This window comes from Mustela erminea, chromosome 3 (genome assembly GCF_009829155.1).
Source record: "Mustela erminea isolate mMusErm1 chromosome 3, mMusErm1.Pri, whole genome shotgun sequence".
Taxonomy (NCBI): Eukaryota; Metazoa; Chordata; class Mammalia; order Carnivora; family Mustelidae; genus Mustela; species Mustela erminea.
The window spans coordinates 32,835,658-32,853,471 of NC_045616.1; the positions used below are offsets into that span (position 1 = coordinate 32,835,658).

The 17,814-nt window shown below is 34.0% G+C and overlaps 1 protein-coding gene across 2 annotated transcripts in view; it reads left to right on the plus strand.

Moving 5' to 3' along the window:
• TMEM232 (transmembrane protein 232) overlaps nucleotides 1–17,814 on the plus strand; it is a 284,240-nt gene that overhangs the window by 64,645 nt on the left and 201,781 nt on the right. For both annotated transcript variants that reach the window (XM_032335576.1, XM_032335577.1), the window contains exons 12-13: nucleotides 4,241–4,364; nucleotides 5,700–5,952. In XM_032335576.1, the coding sequence (XP_032191467.1) occupies nucleotides 4,241–4,364; nucleotides 5,700–5,952 (377 nt within the window). The remainder of the gene's footprint in view (nucleotides 1–4,240; nucleotides 4,365–5,699; nucleotides 5,953–17,814) is intronic.

A 17,814-nucleotide genomic window follows, 5' to 3' on the forward strand; every position in this document is an offset into this window, starting at 1 on the left:
ATCCTCTCCAAATATTCAGATTGGTATTCTCTTCAGTCCTTGCTTTCACAGTCTCCATTTTCTATTTTACTTACCTCATGACCTAGGAGAAATCTTTAAAAACTCGGTATTTTAAAGCAAGAGGTTTGTATTCACAGCATTCATAACAGCGTTATTAAATGCTGTGACGCTCAACATGCACTATCATCAGCGACCTTCCTGTATTCTTCCTACTCTTTGATATTTTACTTTTGAGGAGAAAATGCCCCCCAGTGTTCCCATTATAGGACGCCTCCTCCTCCCTACCTCCTACACACCAATTGCCACAGCATGGTTTTCTACCCTTTGTGTCATGTGGAAGTTGCCAGATGAGAGAGATGAAGAAGGAGCACAGAAATAATACCCTGGCTCCTTACAAAGTCAGTCCTCCAAAGTAAGGGACTGGCTTTACTTTTTTCTAAAGCTCTGAAAAACACCCTAGATAGTCGAGATCATTTTTTTTTTTTTCCCTTTTAACTTTTGTTGGAGACACGAAGCTGCTGTATTTCATGAAATGGAATGTGGGTACTCCTTGCTGCCATTCAGCCCAGCTCCACCAACTTTATGGTTTGTGGAAATTCCCTATCATTTGCTGCTCTTAGTGACTTCTCTTTCATTCTCGGTCTTTCATTTTTAGGGTTGTGTGGATTTTGACATTGTTAGTGTTTTCTGAGGTGTCTGTTGAAAGACTGAAATAATGCTGTGTAAGCGTTATGACCTGGAGACATCTTAATTCTGTCTTCTAAAATTGCAATTTGGTCTTTGAAGAAATCATTGTGGAGGAGTAGGGAGAACCTAGGAAAACTGTCTTGATTGCTGATGTTCCTAACCTTTTTATAAGGCTGTGTAGATAGTCAGATATGTCAGTAGTTTTTTATGAAGCTCTTATTATATTTTAGTTGGTCTATCATCTATATATTTATTTATTTTCCATATTTTAGCTGATTTATATTAGTATAGAAAGGACAGTGGGCCAGAGGAAGGCTTGCTGAGGTCCAGCCCAGGATCTGGTACCATTTACCTGTGTGAAGTGGTTCACATTAATTTTAAAAGTGAAAAAAATTTTTCTTAAAGTAAAATGAATCAAGTAACTGTGACACTTTGGACAAGCCAGTAAACCTCTGCTCTGGTTTCTTTATTTATAAAATTAAGGGAAGTTTTATAATATTTACAAATTACTTTATACATGTTTAATTTCATGGCACTGTAAAACCAAGTCAGTCTACTAATAATTGAGATTTGTACTGTAGTGAGTTGACAAAGAAGCTAGTGCAAAATTTCTAACCTAATTAACTTCTTATCTTTCTGTGTGTATTGGTTTTCAGTTTTGAATTTTAACAAACTTTAATATCTAAGTATTGGTGTTTCTATTTTATTTTTAGCAAAGGTACTTTCACTTCAGAAAATTTTATGATCAGTAGGAAGTGATTGAAAATAGTGTGTTTATGTTGAAGCATTTTTCTACCACAGGAGGTCGACACAAATGAATCTTTTTTCATCCATATTCTAGTGAGAGTGCCCTGTGTTAGTTAAAATTTTCCAGACTAAAAAGAGAACAGAAAAACCAAAATCAATAGGTATATTCAGGGGCAAGGAAGTTCTGTAAACTCTGAGACTATACTCCTATACTCTCCTTTACTTGACCTTATTGTGAAGTGGGGTGAGAGGTACTCTGAGAATGACTCACTAGTCATTCACCTCTGAGGGCATCTGGACCTCAGTCACTCTAGGACTTCATAGAGAGAAGTTATCAAATTCATATCCTTTGACTTTGAAGAAATAGTCTTTTTGTAATTCGATTCAGGTCAGCATTTTGAACCTAGCCATTTCACATAGAGCATTTTACTTAAATCTTGTGATAGTCTCTGAAATATAGGTTTTGCTATATTTACTTAAAGATGAATAGATTCAAACTGAGGTAGACTATGCAAATTGCCCTAAGTCATATACCTAATTAGTGGCAGAGCTAAGATTCCATCTCTAATTTTTCTGACTTTTTAAAAATTTTTTTATTTTTTATAAACATAAATTAATTTTTCTGACTTTTATGTTCATGCTTGTAAACGTCATGTTGAGTCTATCAGGATTCAATTCTTCTGCCTGTAACAGTAACCTAACTACAGTTGCATTACCAAATAGGGTACTAATTATTGCACATAACAAGCTGTACACAACTGATACACAGATTCTTAAGAAAATCAAGACCAAAGCTCCTTCTAGCTTCCTTTTCTTCCATTGATGGTATTGGACTTCCATCATCTTGTTGCAAGATTGCTGCTCTACCCTCTAGCATCATGTATGTTTTCCAAGTGGGAGGGAAAAGATGAAAAAAAATTACCTGTTATTTAAATTTCATTTCTTTCTTAATTAGAAAAATAATAGAATTATTAGAAAAAAAAACCTTTCATAATACATTTCCATTTGTATTATTTGTACTACTTGTATTATTTTTATTATTGACTAAATCTACATTTATGGCTATTCCAAACTTCAAGGGTGTATGGGGATTCATATTTTTTAAAAAAGATTTTATTTATTTTTTATTCGATAGGCAGGGATCACAAGTAGGCAGAGAGGCACACAGAGAGAGAGAGGAGGAAGCAGACTCCCTGCTGAGCAGAGAGCCTGATGTGGGGCTTGATCCCAGCACCCTGGGATCATGACCTGAGCCGAAGGCTGAAGCTTTAACCCACTGAGCCACCCATGCTCCCCAGGGGATTCATATTTTAAGTCAAATATATTAAGTTATAATTAACATACAATGAAATTCAGACATTTAATGTTCACAGATCTATGACCTTTGACAAATTGCATACATCTGTGTAATCACGAGATATAGAACACGGCTGGTTTCCATAGTGTAGTGGTTATCAGATTCACCACACAAGTTATAGAGCATTTCCATTTTGAGGAGCAATGTTTACTGAGCATTTTGCCATCTTGAACAAACTGAGGTTTATTTCTGAAAGGAAGGAGCAGACAATATGAGGTAGGCAATAGGCAGCGTTGTCACATTAAGGTTAAATTTTTTTATTGAGGCTAATTAGCATATAACACTGTATTAGTTTTAGGTGTATGACATAATGATTTGATGTTTGTATATATTGTGAAATGATCACCACAATAAGTCTATTTTCTATGTACTTAAATAATGGTTTGGAAAAGCAATACTGGAAATGTCCTTAGGTGAGAGAAGAATTTAGCTGTCATTAACCCAGCTTAAAATGGGAACCTGGGTAAATGTCCAGATCTGTTTATGTCTCAATTTTCTAATATTAAAAAAAAAAAGATATCAGAGGGGTCTTGAATGTGTCAAAAAATTGTGGTTCAGTAAGTGAGATAATTTATGTGAAAGCACACTGAGATCTGTAAAGCTCTATTCAAATATAAAGAATTGTCTTTTTTCCTCATGATTAGAGGTATTTCCTTTTGAAAATGATAATGAACTTGGCTTACTGACCTGAAATATCACAGTTGTGAAATACAAATTGTAAAATACGCCAACTCTTTATCAATGGCTTATAAATCAAGGCAATATGCAGGTCTAGGTAGAGGAATATACATTTGCATTCTTATAGTTCTCCTTCAAACTGTATCTCTTTCAGTAGGGTGAAAATATCATTTAATGTATAATTTCCTGAAACTATCAAATATATGTTCATTTATGACTAATAAATTCTTTTGTGATTTTCCAGTTACCATATACTACTTTGAATGATAAATCTTGACAGTCTTCTAATCAAACAGAAATATAGATTTTGAGAAATTATACTTTTTGTAAAATCAAGTACTTTGAACTTTTGGACTTTGGGGAAGGTCATTTTTAAATTTGTTTTTTTTTTTTACAGGAAAACATTTTTGCAATTCATTTCTTAGTTGTAGAAAGTTAAAAATCAAAAACTATTGTGAGATATTGGAGACACTCTAGAACCAGAGCCCTTGATTGCTTATTATACAGGATCTGTGAAGAAATATGATCTTTTATAGTATTTATTACTCTCAGAGTTTTGATAGAACTCTATTCTGAATTCAAATATCTTGCCAAAATGTAGTTCTTTCTTGAAGACTTTAAACAGAAACAGTGTCAACCAATACCTATCTTTATTAAAAGTAAATGTATTTGGTAATCTGGGATACTCATTAACTCTGGCCAATTTTTTCATTAAAAATTGTTTATTGTTATTTTAATTAAGGTCTGTTGTTTTGCTCACAAAATTCCTAGGTTGGATTCAATACTGGCTTTGTTGGTCCTTGGGGAGGCTGCCAAACTAAACATGGCCTGCTTAAAAGCTTTAATGGAACTAATGAAAGATTTCCTTTCAAGCATTATGTCTGTTCAAAACCAGGTAACGGTATATTGTTAATTTAGGTGTTTTAAAAGACCTGAAGAGAAACGATTTTTTATATTTGCCACTACTTAAATTGTATGTCATATTAGGGCTTATAATGAGCATAGCCTTGTGATAAAAATTTTAATTAAATGTGAAAGTAAAAGCACATTTATCATATATCACACTACAGATAGATTGATATAGATAGAGATGTAAAGATAGGGAAATAGATTATACACACACACACACACATCAGAAGGACTTTAAATTTTATTAACAAACTTGAGATCATATAGTCATATATGGTTTAGTTTCCAAAATTTAAAATATATTATGAAAGCATTTTTCATTATAATGACATATTATTAAAATTTATATTTTGGTCTGCATGAGAGAATTTAACTATTACTTCATTGTTGAATATTGAGTCTGTTTCTAATTATTCACAGTTAATTGCAAATAATGTTGAGCTGGTATTTTTGTACATAAAATCTCTATCTGTGTTTATGACTATTACTTTAGAATAGATTCATAAAATTAAATTACTAAATGATAGACTATAAACTTTTTTTAATATTTGTAGAATGGATCTCCAAATTCCTCTCCAGAATATATAATTGCCTTGCTTTCCGATGAAAAATGTATTAAGTGCCGCACACAATGACTGAGCTTTATATAAAAAAAGATTCTTTAAAATGTAATATGGGGAGGTGATATTTCATTGGATTGATTTATATTCTATTGATTACTAAGGAAATTGAAAAATTGTTCTTTATATACTTTTTAGCTCTTTGTATTTTTTATTCTTTGAGCTAGATTTTATGCAATCTACCCATGGAAAATCCGTTTTTTAATAAGTACATTTTAGTTGTCTTTCTATGCTTGACTTATTTCGCTAAGCATGATACGCTCTAGTTCCATCCATGTTGTCGCAAATGGCAAGATTTCATTTCTTTTGATGGCTGCATAGTATTCCATTGTGTATATATAGGGAGACAAACCATAAGTGACTCTTCATCTCACAAAACAAACTGAGGGTTGCTGGGGGGAGGGGGTTTGGGAGAAGGGGGTGGGATTATGGACATTGGGGAGGGTATGTGCTTTGGTGAGTGCTGTGAAGTGTGTAAACCTGGTGATTCACAGACCTGTACCCCTGGGGATAAAAATATATGTTTATAAAAAATAAAAAATTAATTAAAAAATAAAATAAGTACATTTTAGAACAATTAGTTGATTATGGTTCTTTAACAACTCTATAAAATTTGAAGATATTTCTTATTGTAAGTATAGTATATAGTTTTAATTATGACAATGTCCCTCGATTATCTAATAACTATTTTCTCATTTTAGGAAGAAGGCTGCAAAGTAGAAGACATTTCCTGGGCCTGGAATGTAGTCTACATGTATATAACAATTCTTGCAGAAATCTGCTTGTATGCAACCACTTCTAATTTGCGAAAAACTGCTTTTATTGGTTTCTGTGTCTGTAAATGTTCACAGAAAGATATTTTACTCATGAGTAAATCAGAAGAACCACCAGAATTGAAGGAAGCAAGTATTTTAGGTCTTTTGGAATATTTCTCTTCAAAAATATCGGATAATTGTAAGTAAATTATTTCTCAACTTGTTGAGAAATATTTCTTAAATGTCCCTGTCTACATATAGCAACAAACCTTTTATTTTATTTTATTTTATTTTTATTTACTTTTATTTATTCTTTTAACCTACAGTGTTTTATTAGTTTCAGATGGCTAATACAGTGACTCAACAATGCCATATATCATGCAGTGCTGACAAGTGCCCTCCTTAATCCCCATCACCTATCTCACCCATCCCTCCAGCCATCTTCCCTGTGGTATCTGTCAGTTTGTTCACTTTAGCTGAGTCTGTTTTGTGGTTTCTCTCTTTCTCTTTATTTTTCCCCCTTTGCATATTTTTTTGTTTGTTTCTTAAATTCCACATATGAGTGAAATCATATGGTATTTGTCTTTCTTAGAATTATTTCTCTTAGTATTATACTCTCTAGCTCCATCCAAGTCGTTGCAAGTGGCAAGAATCAATTCTTTTTTATGGCTGAACAATATTTCATTGTGTGTATATACTACATCTTTATCCATTCATCTATTGATGGACACTTGGGCTGCCTCCATAATTTCACTGTTGTAAATAATGCTGCTATAAACATAGGGGTGCATGTATCCATTTGAATTAGTGCTTTTGTATTCTTTGGGTAAATACACAGCAGTGTGATTGCTGGATTGTAGGGTAGCTCTATTTTTAACTTTTAGAGGACTCTTCATACTGTTTTCCACAGTGGCTGCACCAGTTTGCATTTCCACCAATGGTGTACGAAGGTTCCTTTTTCTCACCAAAACTTGTTGTTTCTTGTGTTTTTTATTTTAGCTATTCTGACAAGTGTGGGGTGATATCTCATCGTAGTTTTGATTTGCATTTTCCTGATGATGACTAATGGTGAGCATCTTTTCATATGTCTGTTGGCCATCTGGATGTCGTCTTTGGAGGAATATCTATTCATGTCTTCTTCCCATTTTTTCATTGCGTTATTTGTTTTTTGGGGTGTTGAATTGTATAACTTATCTCTGTTTTGGATACTAGCTCTTTGTCAGATATGTCATTTACAGATATCTTCTCCCATTCTGTAAGGTGGCCTTTTAGTTGCGTTGGTTTTTTTCTTTGCTGTACAAAAGCTTTTTATTTTGATATAGTCCTAGTAGTTTACTTTTGCTTTTATTTCCCATGCCTCAGGAGGGAGGCTATGTTGCTATGGCTGATGTCAGAGATATTACTGCCTGTGTTCTCTTCTAGGATTTTTATGGATTCAGGGCTCAAATTTAGGTCTTTTATCCATTTTGAATTTATTTTTCTGTGTGGTATAAGAAAATGGTCCAGTTCATTCTTTTGCATGTAGGTGTCCAGTTTTCCCAATACCATTTATTGAAGGGACTTTTTCCCATTGCATAGTCTTTCCTGCTTTGTTGAAGATTAATTGACCATATAATTGTGGGTTTATTTCTGGGTTTTCTAATCTTTTATCTTGATATGTGTGTCTTATTTTGTGCCAGTACCATAGTGTTTTGATTTCTGTAGCTGTGAAAAACAACTTGAAGTCTGGAATTGCAATGCTTCCAGTTTTGCTTTTCTTTTTCAAGATTGCTTTGACTATTTGGGGTCTTTTGTGGTTCCATATAAATTTTAGAATTATTTTTTCTAGCCCTGTGAAAACTTGTATTTTAATAGGGATTTCATTAAATGTAGATTGCTTTGTTGTAGTATAGACTTTTTTTTTTTTAATTAGAGAGAGAGACGGTGAGAGAGAGTATGAATGAGGAGAAGGTCAGAGGGAGAAGCAGACTCCCTGTGGAGCTGGGAGCCCAATGTGGGACTCAATCCCGGGACTCCAGGATCATGACCTGAGCTAAAGGCATTCGCCCAACCAACTGAGCCACCCAGGCGCCCAGTAGTATAGACATTTTAACGATATTTTTTCTTCCAGTCTATGAGCATGGAATCCCTTTCCATTTCTTTGTATCATCTTCAGTTCCTTTCATCACTCTTTTATAGTTTTCAGAGTACAGGTCTTTCACCTCATTGCTTAGATTTGTTCCTAGATATTTTATTTTTTTGCTTCAATTAAAAATGGAATTGTTTTCTGAATTTCTCTTTCTACTTCTTCATTATTAGTGTATTGAGATGCAATAGATTTCCTCACATTGATTTTGAATCTTATGACTTTACTGAATTCATTTACCAGTTCTAGTAGTTTTTGGTGGTGTCTTTAGAGTTGTCAATATACAGTATTATTTCACCTGCAAATAGGGAAAGTTTTACTTCTTCCTTACCAATTGGGGTGTCTTTTATTTCTTTTTGTTGTCTAACTGATGTCACTAGAATTTCTTTTTTTTAAAATTTTTTATAAACATATATTTTTATCCCCAGGGGTACAGGTCTGTGAATCGCCAGGTTTACACACTTCATAGCACTCACCATACTAGAATTTCTAATACTATGCTGAATAAGTGGTGAGAGTGGACATCCTTATCTTGTTTCTGACCTTAGGGGGAAAGCTCTCAGTTTTTCCCCACTAAGTATTATATTAACTTGGGTTTTTCATATATGGCTTTTATTATGTTATAGGAGTAAACCTTTTACAGAAAATTAACATTATGAAGTGGGAAGCTATTTTAAATTTAGTAGGACTTTTTACAAATTTGGGAAGAATATTTTATAACATAGAAATTTTTAATTAACAATTTTAAAACAACTTAAATATAAACTAGGATCAGTTGATTTATTATTCACATTATATTCCTGGAAAACAAAGATAGGAAAATTTAGGAAATATATATAAAGTTTCTTTTATTCCTTTCCACATAGGACTTCTCCATCTATCTTCTCCATTTTCTCTAGGTATCCACTGTTTCTCTTGTTCCCCTGCATTCAGGGGATTTCTCTCCAATTACTCAAATATTGTAGTACATTGTAGTACATCAGTAGTACATCTGACATTTTATACTCCATCAAAGTACACCATTTTACCTCTCAAAACTAAAGGTCATTTTGATATCATTGTTTATGGGGACTATTAGAATAAAATACTTTTATTTTTAAAAGAGTACTACAGGGATAATATTAATTCAAGAGTTTCCTTTCAAGATAACTAGACCTTTTCTTTATGAATATCATTGTAATCTATATATTATTATAATATATTATGTAGATGATTCTCACTTCCATTAAGTTCTGAGATAACTGAGATGAATCATGTCCAAATTATATTTGTGTAATATAACATCTAAAACATAGTAGTTGGGTGGTTAATAATAGTGGATTTATTATGTAATTAAATCACTGAATTTTAAATATAATTGTAAGATTTTAAAAGTACAGAAGGAGGAAGAGTATTGTCTTTCTTCAGAACCATAATTCACTGAGTTGGCATAAATTATGCTTGAATATAATTTTAAATAGAAAGAACTTCATAGGAGATATTAATTTCATTTTTAAAAACTCGCTTGATATTTTAAAATTATTTTCAGTACACTTTTGGTTTAAACAATAAGTTAGAACCTATCATTTGAGTGCAACTTGCTTGTCCTTTTCCAGTTCATAGAACAATTACATTTATTTTTTAGTAGTGTCAATTTTGCACAGATTCCTAATTTTTAGTATATAAATTAGCATAAATAGTTCTCCCATTTTTATAATATTGATTAAGTGAAGACGTATGCACATTCTTAAGTATTTCAAATGATCAGAAATCTTCCTATACAGCAGCTCAATATATGATTTTAATTTGCCACTAACCAGATTTGTCTACAAATCTTAAGTTTTCAGGTTTTTGTCTAGCTGTTCTTTAATGATTCTCTTCAGTGATGGGTCCAATAGACATTTCTCCATGGGGAGGATCTTTATTCCATAAGCCTCTTGGCCTCCTGCTGGCCATAACCCCTGAGTGCTGTCATAACCTCATGATGACAGGGTTGCATCTTTCTGCAGATACTCAAAACTTTTTCCTTCTCAGCAGTATGATTTCTTTTCCCCAGCCAGTTGATGATTTCATTGCATTCACTTGCTCATTGCTGATTTTCTTTGCAATTTCTTATCTTCTCCTGAATAACTTATTTTGAGGGTACAGGAACAGTATTTGGGTGAGTTCTTGGAAGAGATTTTTGTCTTTCTGCTTATGATCTACAGGTTTATATTGCTCAGCTTCCTGGACAACACCCCCCAAATTGTCCTAGGTCAAATGTTATTCTCTTTCCCTGTAATTGTTTCTCTGTCAACAGCAAACCTATTGAGAATTTATGTGACCTTTCTTCCTTCTGAGCAATGCACATATTATAGAAAGCTATTTGTGGACTTGAACTTACCAAACATATAGTCATCCTTGGTCATTGTCTTCTCATCTTTATAAATCTGAATGAGCACACTTGTTTCTGCTTTATATGAATTCACTACCAAGGGAAAAGTATGACATCTAAGAAAGCGCAAATTCTGAATATTTTCATATATGACCATAGGTGAGATAGCCATCTGGATCCATTAGTGATGCTTTCATTGAGATCGATACTTTTGTTTAATTTCTTGACATTGAGTAAATCTTATAGGAGTTTCTGAATCTCATTGTACCAACCGACATATAGTTTATGGATCAATAAAATAAAATAAATATGAATATTTAAAAATATATAACAAATATATAAATATAATATATAAATCATATAATATAAATTATATATAAACATTATATAAAATATATAAAATAAAATAAAATATAAAAAATAAAAATAAAATAAACTGTTTTATTCTTCAACTGTTATTACAGTAGAGAGGTAAAAGATAATCCCTAACAAAGTGAGTTCTGGATAGGGTTGACCTTTATATATTCACAGATGGTGCTGAGGCAATGGATGGTTCTTTTGCTTTTATTGATGTCCTTCTTATGCTAATACTTAGGGTCAGAAATGAAATAATTAAGCAGTATTTTGCCAGTGTTTTCTCAACCCAAGTGGACAAATAGAGGTTTCTGGTTGTGCAACATATTTAAAGATTTGATCTGCAATAAAGAGGATACACATATAAAAATTGTCTCTACAGTGAAGAGTCAGTCTGATTTCTATGATATCAAACTTCTGGTACAAGCCGTAAATAATACTAGTGAGATTTGTCTCATTAAAGATTCTGAATGGTTTGAAGCCCTCAATACTTACAGCATCTTTGCTGTTTCTTATGGGAAATGTTTGAACTAAGTTGATTATCTGAGGACTGTTTTGTTAAAGACATGTCAAGAATATGGGGAAATGGTCTTCATCTTTGTTGGGACCAGAGAATGTACAACCTCTGAACATAAACTTTTAGTCTCCTCCTCACATTTCATACTGGATATTTGGCTTTCCCATATCAGTCATTACCATGGAAAGCCATTATTTCACACAACTGTACAAATGCCTAGTTGAATATTTTAACTGTCAAATTATAGGTTTTAAGAAAACTGTGTTGATGTGATTCATTAAACCTTGATTTCTGTAGCATCACTGACTGGTTTTTTTTTCCACATGGGGAAGATGATTTTGTCTGGGTTACCCTGTGTGCATGATCATTGATAATGATCACCAGTTTTACAAGACCACAGGGAACAGCTCCAAAAGTAGAATCATCTGTGTAGGTGTTGTTAACATGATTACTGGGGAAGATAAGTTTGTCTTTTTGGAAAGTGACTTAAAGAACCTGGAGCTGCAGCTATATTTAATTGAAAATGAAATTTTCTCCTGATTTTATTCTTTAAGCGGGTAAATTTTTAGAATGAGACAACCAGTCTGAAGTCACACAGATTTGTATTTTAATTCTGAAACTCATAACTTGGAATCTTAGGTCAAATTATTTAATTCTGCTGACTAATTTTTTAACCTGATAATTATGATAAGACTGCTATCCATATTATAGGGCTTTTCATGAGAAAAAACTATGGAAACATATAAACACTTGGTTTGGTACCTTGTGCATAGTAAGGGTCCAATAAATGTTAATAAATGTTATGGTTGTTAATGTGGTTATTAATATTGTTATAATGAGAAAACATCTTTGAGGAAGGATTTTTTCCCTAACACTTATTCTCTGTACACTTTATATCCTTAAGATCCTCTTTTATTTATATATAAAGATTTAAGTGACAGTGAAAAATATTTTAAGTGGTATATATAATATATAAATAGCCTCTTATGAATGCATCAAATAATGTTCTTATGGACCATTTTTATATAAAGGCTTTAAAATGAAAAATAAAACACTTCAAATCATAGTTTTTTGAAGGCAATGTTATAGAAAACTAAAGTAATAATTTCCATGAAGACAATTTCCTAGTGATCTGATCTGATATGAGAGTAGAACTTAAAGAATCTCGAAAAATGGATGATTACTTTGCATGTTCTGTTTTTATTCTTGAGGTTTTGTGTCAAACAAGCTTTTCATAGAGTCAATCAGATTTTTATTAATTCTAGTGTGAGATCTTTTGCCAGTGACTGAAGTGCTGCCTTTTAGTGTTTTTGATTGAATAGAAATTTCTATATATGCTTATAAATACCAATTATACACTTAACATTTGTACTATGGACTTAATTGTGTCCCCCAAAATTCATTTGTTAAAACTATAACCTGCAATGTGGAGATGATGTAATGATGGTAGGCTATGATATGTTTGAACTAGTGTCCTTATAAGGAAAGACAACAGAGAGCTTGTTTTCACCTCTATGTGAAGACATAGTGAGAAAGCTTCCATCTAAAAGCTAAGAAAAGAGTACTTACCATAAACAGAATCAGATGGCACCTTGATCTTGGAAATCCTAGCCCCCAGAACTATGAGAAAATAAATTGATTTCTTATGTTTAAGACTCTAACTCTATGGTATTATGTAATAGCAGCCCAAGAAAACCAATATACATCCCCAGGGGTGTTGTGATATAGGCAGGTCTGAATATGCTCAAATGCCCAAATGAATCCTTATTTGAAAGACAAATTTTTACAGCATTGTCTCTATTTTTTAAATTTGTTTTCATTTATTTCTTTACTTATCTACTTATTTATAAGTTTTAATTCCAATTAACATAGTGTTATATTAGTTTTAGGTGTATGACATAGTGACAGAATAGTTTCTAGATGAGAAAATTTTGATCTGGAAAAACAGGGAAGATGATAAAAATTAATTTATTTAAATGTACAGAATTTTTGCTTGATCCTTGTTGAATTCCAATTTCAAGAAGTATTTTGCCTTGCTGGATCATAAAAGAGGACAATAATTAACATTTATTGAGTTCTTACTAAATATCAGGCACAAGTCTAGGCTAATTAATCAATCATTACAACACTATACCTAGATATTCATATTGTCCTCATTTTATAGACAAGAAAACTGATGCACTTAGAGTTTATTTGTCCAGGGAAATATAGTTAGTAGCAGTACATGTGAGTCCTAACCTAGGTAGACTGGCTTCACAGTCCATACTAACTACCCCACTCTACTGAACTAAGTTAATTGCCCTACAATGAAAAATTTTTAAAAATTATATATTTGCATTTTGAAGAATGTGAAAAAGATGACTTTGAGAAATTCTGACAGTTGTTATCCTATGGCACCCTTTGTAAAAGCATTTTCATAGACTGTGTATCATGTGTGGACCTTACGTCTTTTTTATTTTTAAGATCATATAAAGGATAGATTGTATTTTAATTTTTTATTTGTTAACATATAATGTATTATTTGCCCCAGAGTAAATGTCTGTGAATCATCAGGCTTACACATTTCATAGCAACACACCATAGCACATACCCTCCCCAATGTCCATAACCCATCCACCCTATCCTGACCCCCCAACCCCCTAGCAACCCTCTGTTTGTTTCATGACATGAAGAATCTCTTATGGTTTGTCTCCCCCCGATCCCATCTTGTTTCATTTTTTACCCTATCCACCTCCCATGCCCCCCACACCCCCCTGCACTGCCTCTCAAATTCCTCATATTGGAGAGATCATATGATAATTGTCTTTCTCTGATTGACTTCTTTCACTTAACATAATACCCTCTAGTTCCATCCACGTCATTGCAAATGGCAAGATTTCAATTTTTGATGGCTGCATAGTATTCCATTCCAGTGTGTGTGTGTGTGTGTGTGTGTGTGTGTGTGTGTGCGCGCGTGTGTGCACGCACACACACATATATATATGCATATACACCACCTCTTCTTTATACATTAATTTGTTGATGGATATCTAGGTTCTTTCCATAGTTTGGCTGTTGTGGACATTCCTGCTGTAAACATTCAGGTGCATGTGCCCCTTCGGATCATTACATTTGTATCTTTAGGGTAAATACCCAGTAGTGCAATTGCTGGGTTGTAGGGTAACTCTACTTTCAATGTTTTGAGAACATCCATACTGTTTTCCAGAGTGGCTGCACCAGCTTGAATTCCCACCAACAGTGTAGAAGTGTTCCCCTTTCTCTGCATCCTCGCCAATATCTGTCATTTGCTGACTTGTTAATTATAGCCATTCTGACTGGTGTGAGGTGGTATCTCAGTGTGGTTTTGATTTGTATTTCCCTGATGCCGAGTGATGTTGTGCACTTTTTCATGTGTCTTTTGGCCATTTGGATGTCTTCTTTGCAGAAATGTCTGTTCATGTCTTCTGCCCATTTCTTGATTGGATTATTAGTTCTGTAGGTGTTGAGTTTGATAAGTTCTTTATAGATTTTGGATACTAGCCCTTCCTCTGATATGTCATTTGCAAATATCTTCTCCCATTCAGTCAATTGTCTTTGGTTTTGTTGACTGTTTCCTTTGTTGTCCAAAAGCTTTTGATTTTTTTTTTTCAGTATCACATTTTATTCTCTTTCAGTACTATGGGTACATAGCTTTTTTTCTTTTTCTTTTTAAAATTTATTTTCAGCATAACAGCATTCATTGTTTTTGCACCACACCCTGTGCTCCTTGCAATCTGTGCCCTCTCCAATACCCACCACCTGGTTCCCCCAACCTCACACCCCCCGCCCCTTCAAACCCCTCAGATTGTTTTTCAGAGTCCATAGTCTCTCATGGTTCACCTCCCCTTCCAGTTTCCCCCAATTCCTTCTCCTCTCTAACTCCCCTTGTCCTCCATGCTATTTGTTATGCTCCACAAATAAGTGAAACCATATGATAATTGACTCTCTCTGCTTGACTTATTTCACTCAGCATAATCTCTTCCAGTCCCATCCATGTTGCTACAGAAGTTGGGTATTCATCCTTTCTGATGGAGGCATAGTACTCCATAGTGTATATGGACCACATCTTCCTTATTCATTTGTCCGTTGAAGGGCATCTTGGTTCTTTCCACAGTTTGGCGACTGTGGCCATTGCTGCTATAAACATTGGGGTACAGATGGCCCTTCTTTTCACTACATCTGTATTTTTGGGGTAAAGACCCAGTAGTGCAATTTCAGGGTCATAGGGAAGCTCTATTTTTAATTTCTTGAGGAATCGCCACACTGTTCTCCAAAGTGGCTGCACCAACTTGCATTCCCACCAACATTGTAAGGGGTTCCCCTTTCTCCACAACATATGTTGTTTCCTGTCTTGCTAATTTTGGCCATTCTAAGTGGTGTAAGGTGATATCTCAATGTGGTTTTAATTTGAATCTCCTTGATGGCTAGTGATGATGAACATTTTTTCATGTGTCTGATAGCTATTTGTATGTCTTCATTGGAGAAGTGTCTGTTCATATCATCTGCCCATTTTTTGATATGATTATCTGTTTTGTGTGTTTTGAGTTTGAGGAGTTCTTTATAGATCCTGGATATCAACCTTTTGTCTGTACTGTCATTTGTATGGAATCAGAAGAGACCCCGAATTGCTAAGGAAATGTTGAAAAACAAAAATAAAAGTGGGGACATCATGTTACCTGATTTCAAGCTTTACTACAAAGCTGTGATCACCAAGACAGCATGGTATTGGCATAAAAACAGACACATAGACGAGTAGAATAGACTAGAGAGCCCAGGTATGGACCCTCAACCCTATGGTCAAATAATCTTCGACAAAACAGGAAAAAATATACAGTAGAAAAAAGACAAGTCTCTTCAATAAATGGTGCTGGGAAATCTGGACAGCTATATGTAGAAGAATGAAACTGGACCATTCTCTTACACTGTACACAAACATAAACTCAAAATGGATAAAAGACCTCAACATGAGACATGGGTCCATCAGAATCCTAGAGGAGAACATAGGCAGTAATCTCTTCGATATCATCCACAGCAACTTCTTTCAAGATATGTCTCCAAAGGCAAAGGAAACAAAAGTGAAAATAAACTTTTGGGACTTCATAAAAATCAAAAGCTTTTGCACAGCAAACGAAACAGTCAAGAAAACAAAGAGGCAAACCATGGAATGGGAGAAGAGATTTACAAAAGCTTTTGATCTTGATGAAGTCCTGATAGTTCAGTTTTACCCTTGCTTCCCTTGCCTTTGGCACTGTTTCTAGGGAGACATTGCTGCCTGTGTTATCCTCTAGGAGTTTGATGGATTCCTGTCTCACAGTGAGGTCTTTCATCCATGTTAAGTCTGTTTTTGTGTGTGGTGTAAAGAAATGGTCCAGTTTCTTTCTTCTGCATGTGGCTGTCCAATTTTCCCAACAACGTTTGTTGAAGAGACTTTTTTCCATTGGGCATTCTTTCCTGCTTTTTCAAACATTAGTTGACCATAGAGTTAAGGGTCTATTTCTGGGCTCTCTGTTCTGTTCCATTGATCTATGTGTCTGTTTTTGTGCTAGTACCATACTGTCTTGATGATGACAGCTTTGTAATAGAGCTTGAAGTCTGGAATTGTGATGTCACCAACTTTGACTTTCTTTTTCAACATTTTTCTGGCTACATGGGGTCTTTTCTGGTTCCACAAAAATTTTAGGATTATTTGTTTAGGATTATTGTTCTGAAAGAAATCTCTTTCAATTTCTTTGAAAAAAATTGATGGTACTTTGATGGGGATTGCTTTGAATGTGTCGATTGCTTCAGGTAGCGTAGACATTTTCACAATATTTGTTCTTCTAGGCCAGGAGCATGGAATGTTTTTCCATTCCTTTGTGTCTTTCTCAATTTCTTTGATGAGTACTATATAGTTTTCTGAGTATGGATTCTTTGCCTCTTTTGTTAAGTTTATTTCTAGGTATCATGATTTTGGGTGCAATTGTAAATGAAATCAACTCATTAATTTCTCTTTCTTCTGTCTTGCTGTCGGTGTATTGAAATGCAACTGATTTCTGTGCATTGATTTTATATCTTGACACTTTACTGTGTCAGGATATAAAATTCCTGTATGAGTTCTAGCAGTTTTGGAGTGGAATCTTTTGGATTTTCAACATAAAGTATCATTTTATCTGCAGAGAGAAAGAGTTTGACTTCTTCTTTGCCGATTCAGATGCCTTCTATTTCTTTTTGTTTTCTGATTGCTGAGGCTAGGACTTCTAGTACTATATTAAATAGCAGTGGTGATAGTGTACATCCCTTCTGTGTTCCTGACCTTAGAGGAAAAGCTCAGAGTTTTTCCTCATGGAGAATGATACTCACTGTGTTTTTCATTGATGGCTTTGATTATACTGAGGTAAGTACCCTCTATCCCTACAAAACTCTGTGAAGAGTTTTGAACAATAAAGGGTACTGTACTTTGTCAAATGCATTTTTAGCATCTATTGACCATTTATCCTATGGTTCTTGTTCTTTCTTTTACTAATGTATCACAAGAATTTATTTGCAGATGTTGACCCAACCTTGCAGCCCAGGAGTAAATCCCACTTGGTCGTGGTGAATAATCCTCTTACTGTACTGTTGGATCCTATTGGCTAGTATTTTGGTGAGAATTTTTGCATTCATGTTCCATCAAGGATATTGGTCAGTAATTGTCCTTTTGGATGGGGTCTTTGTT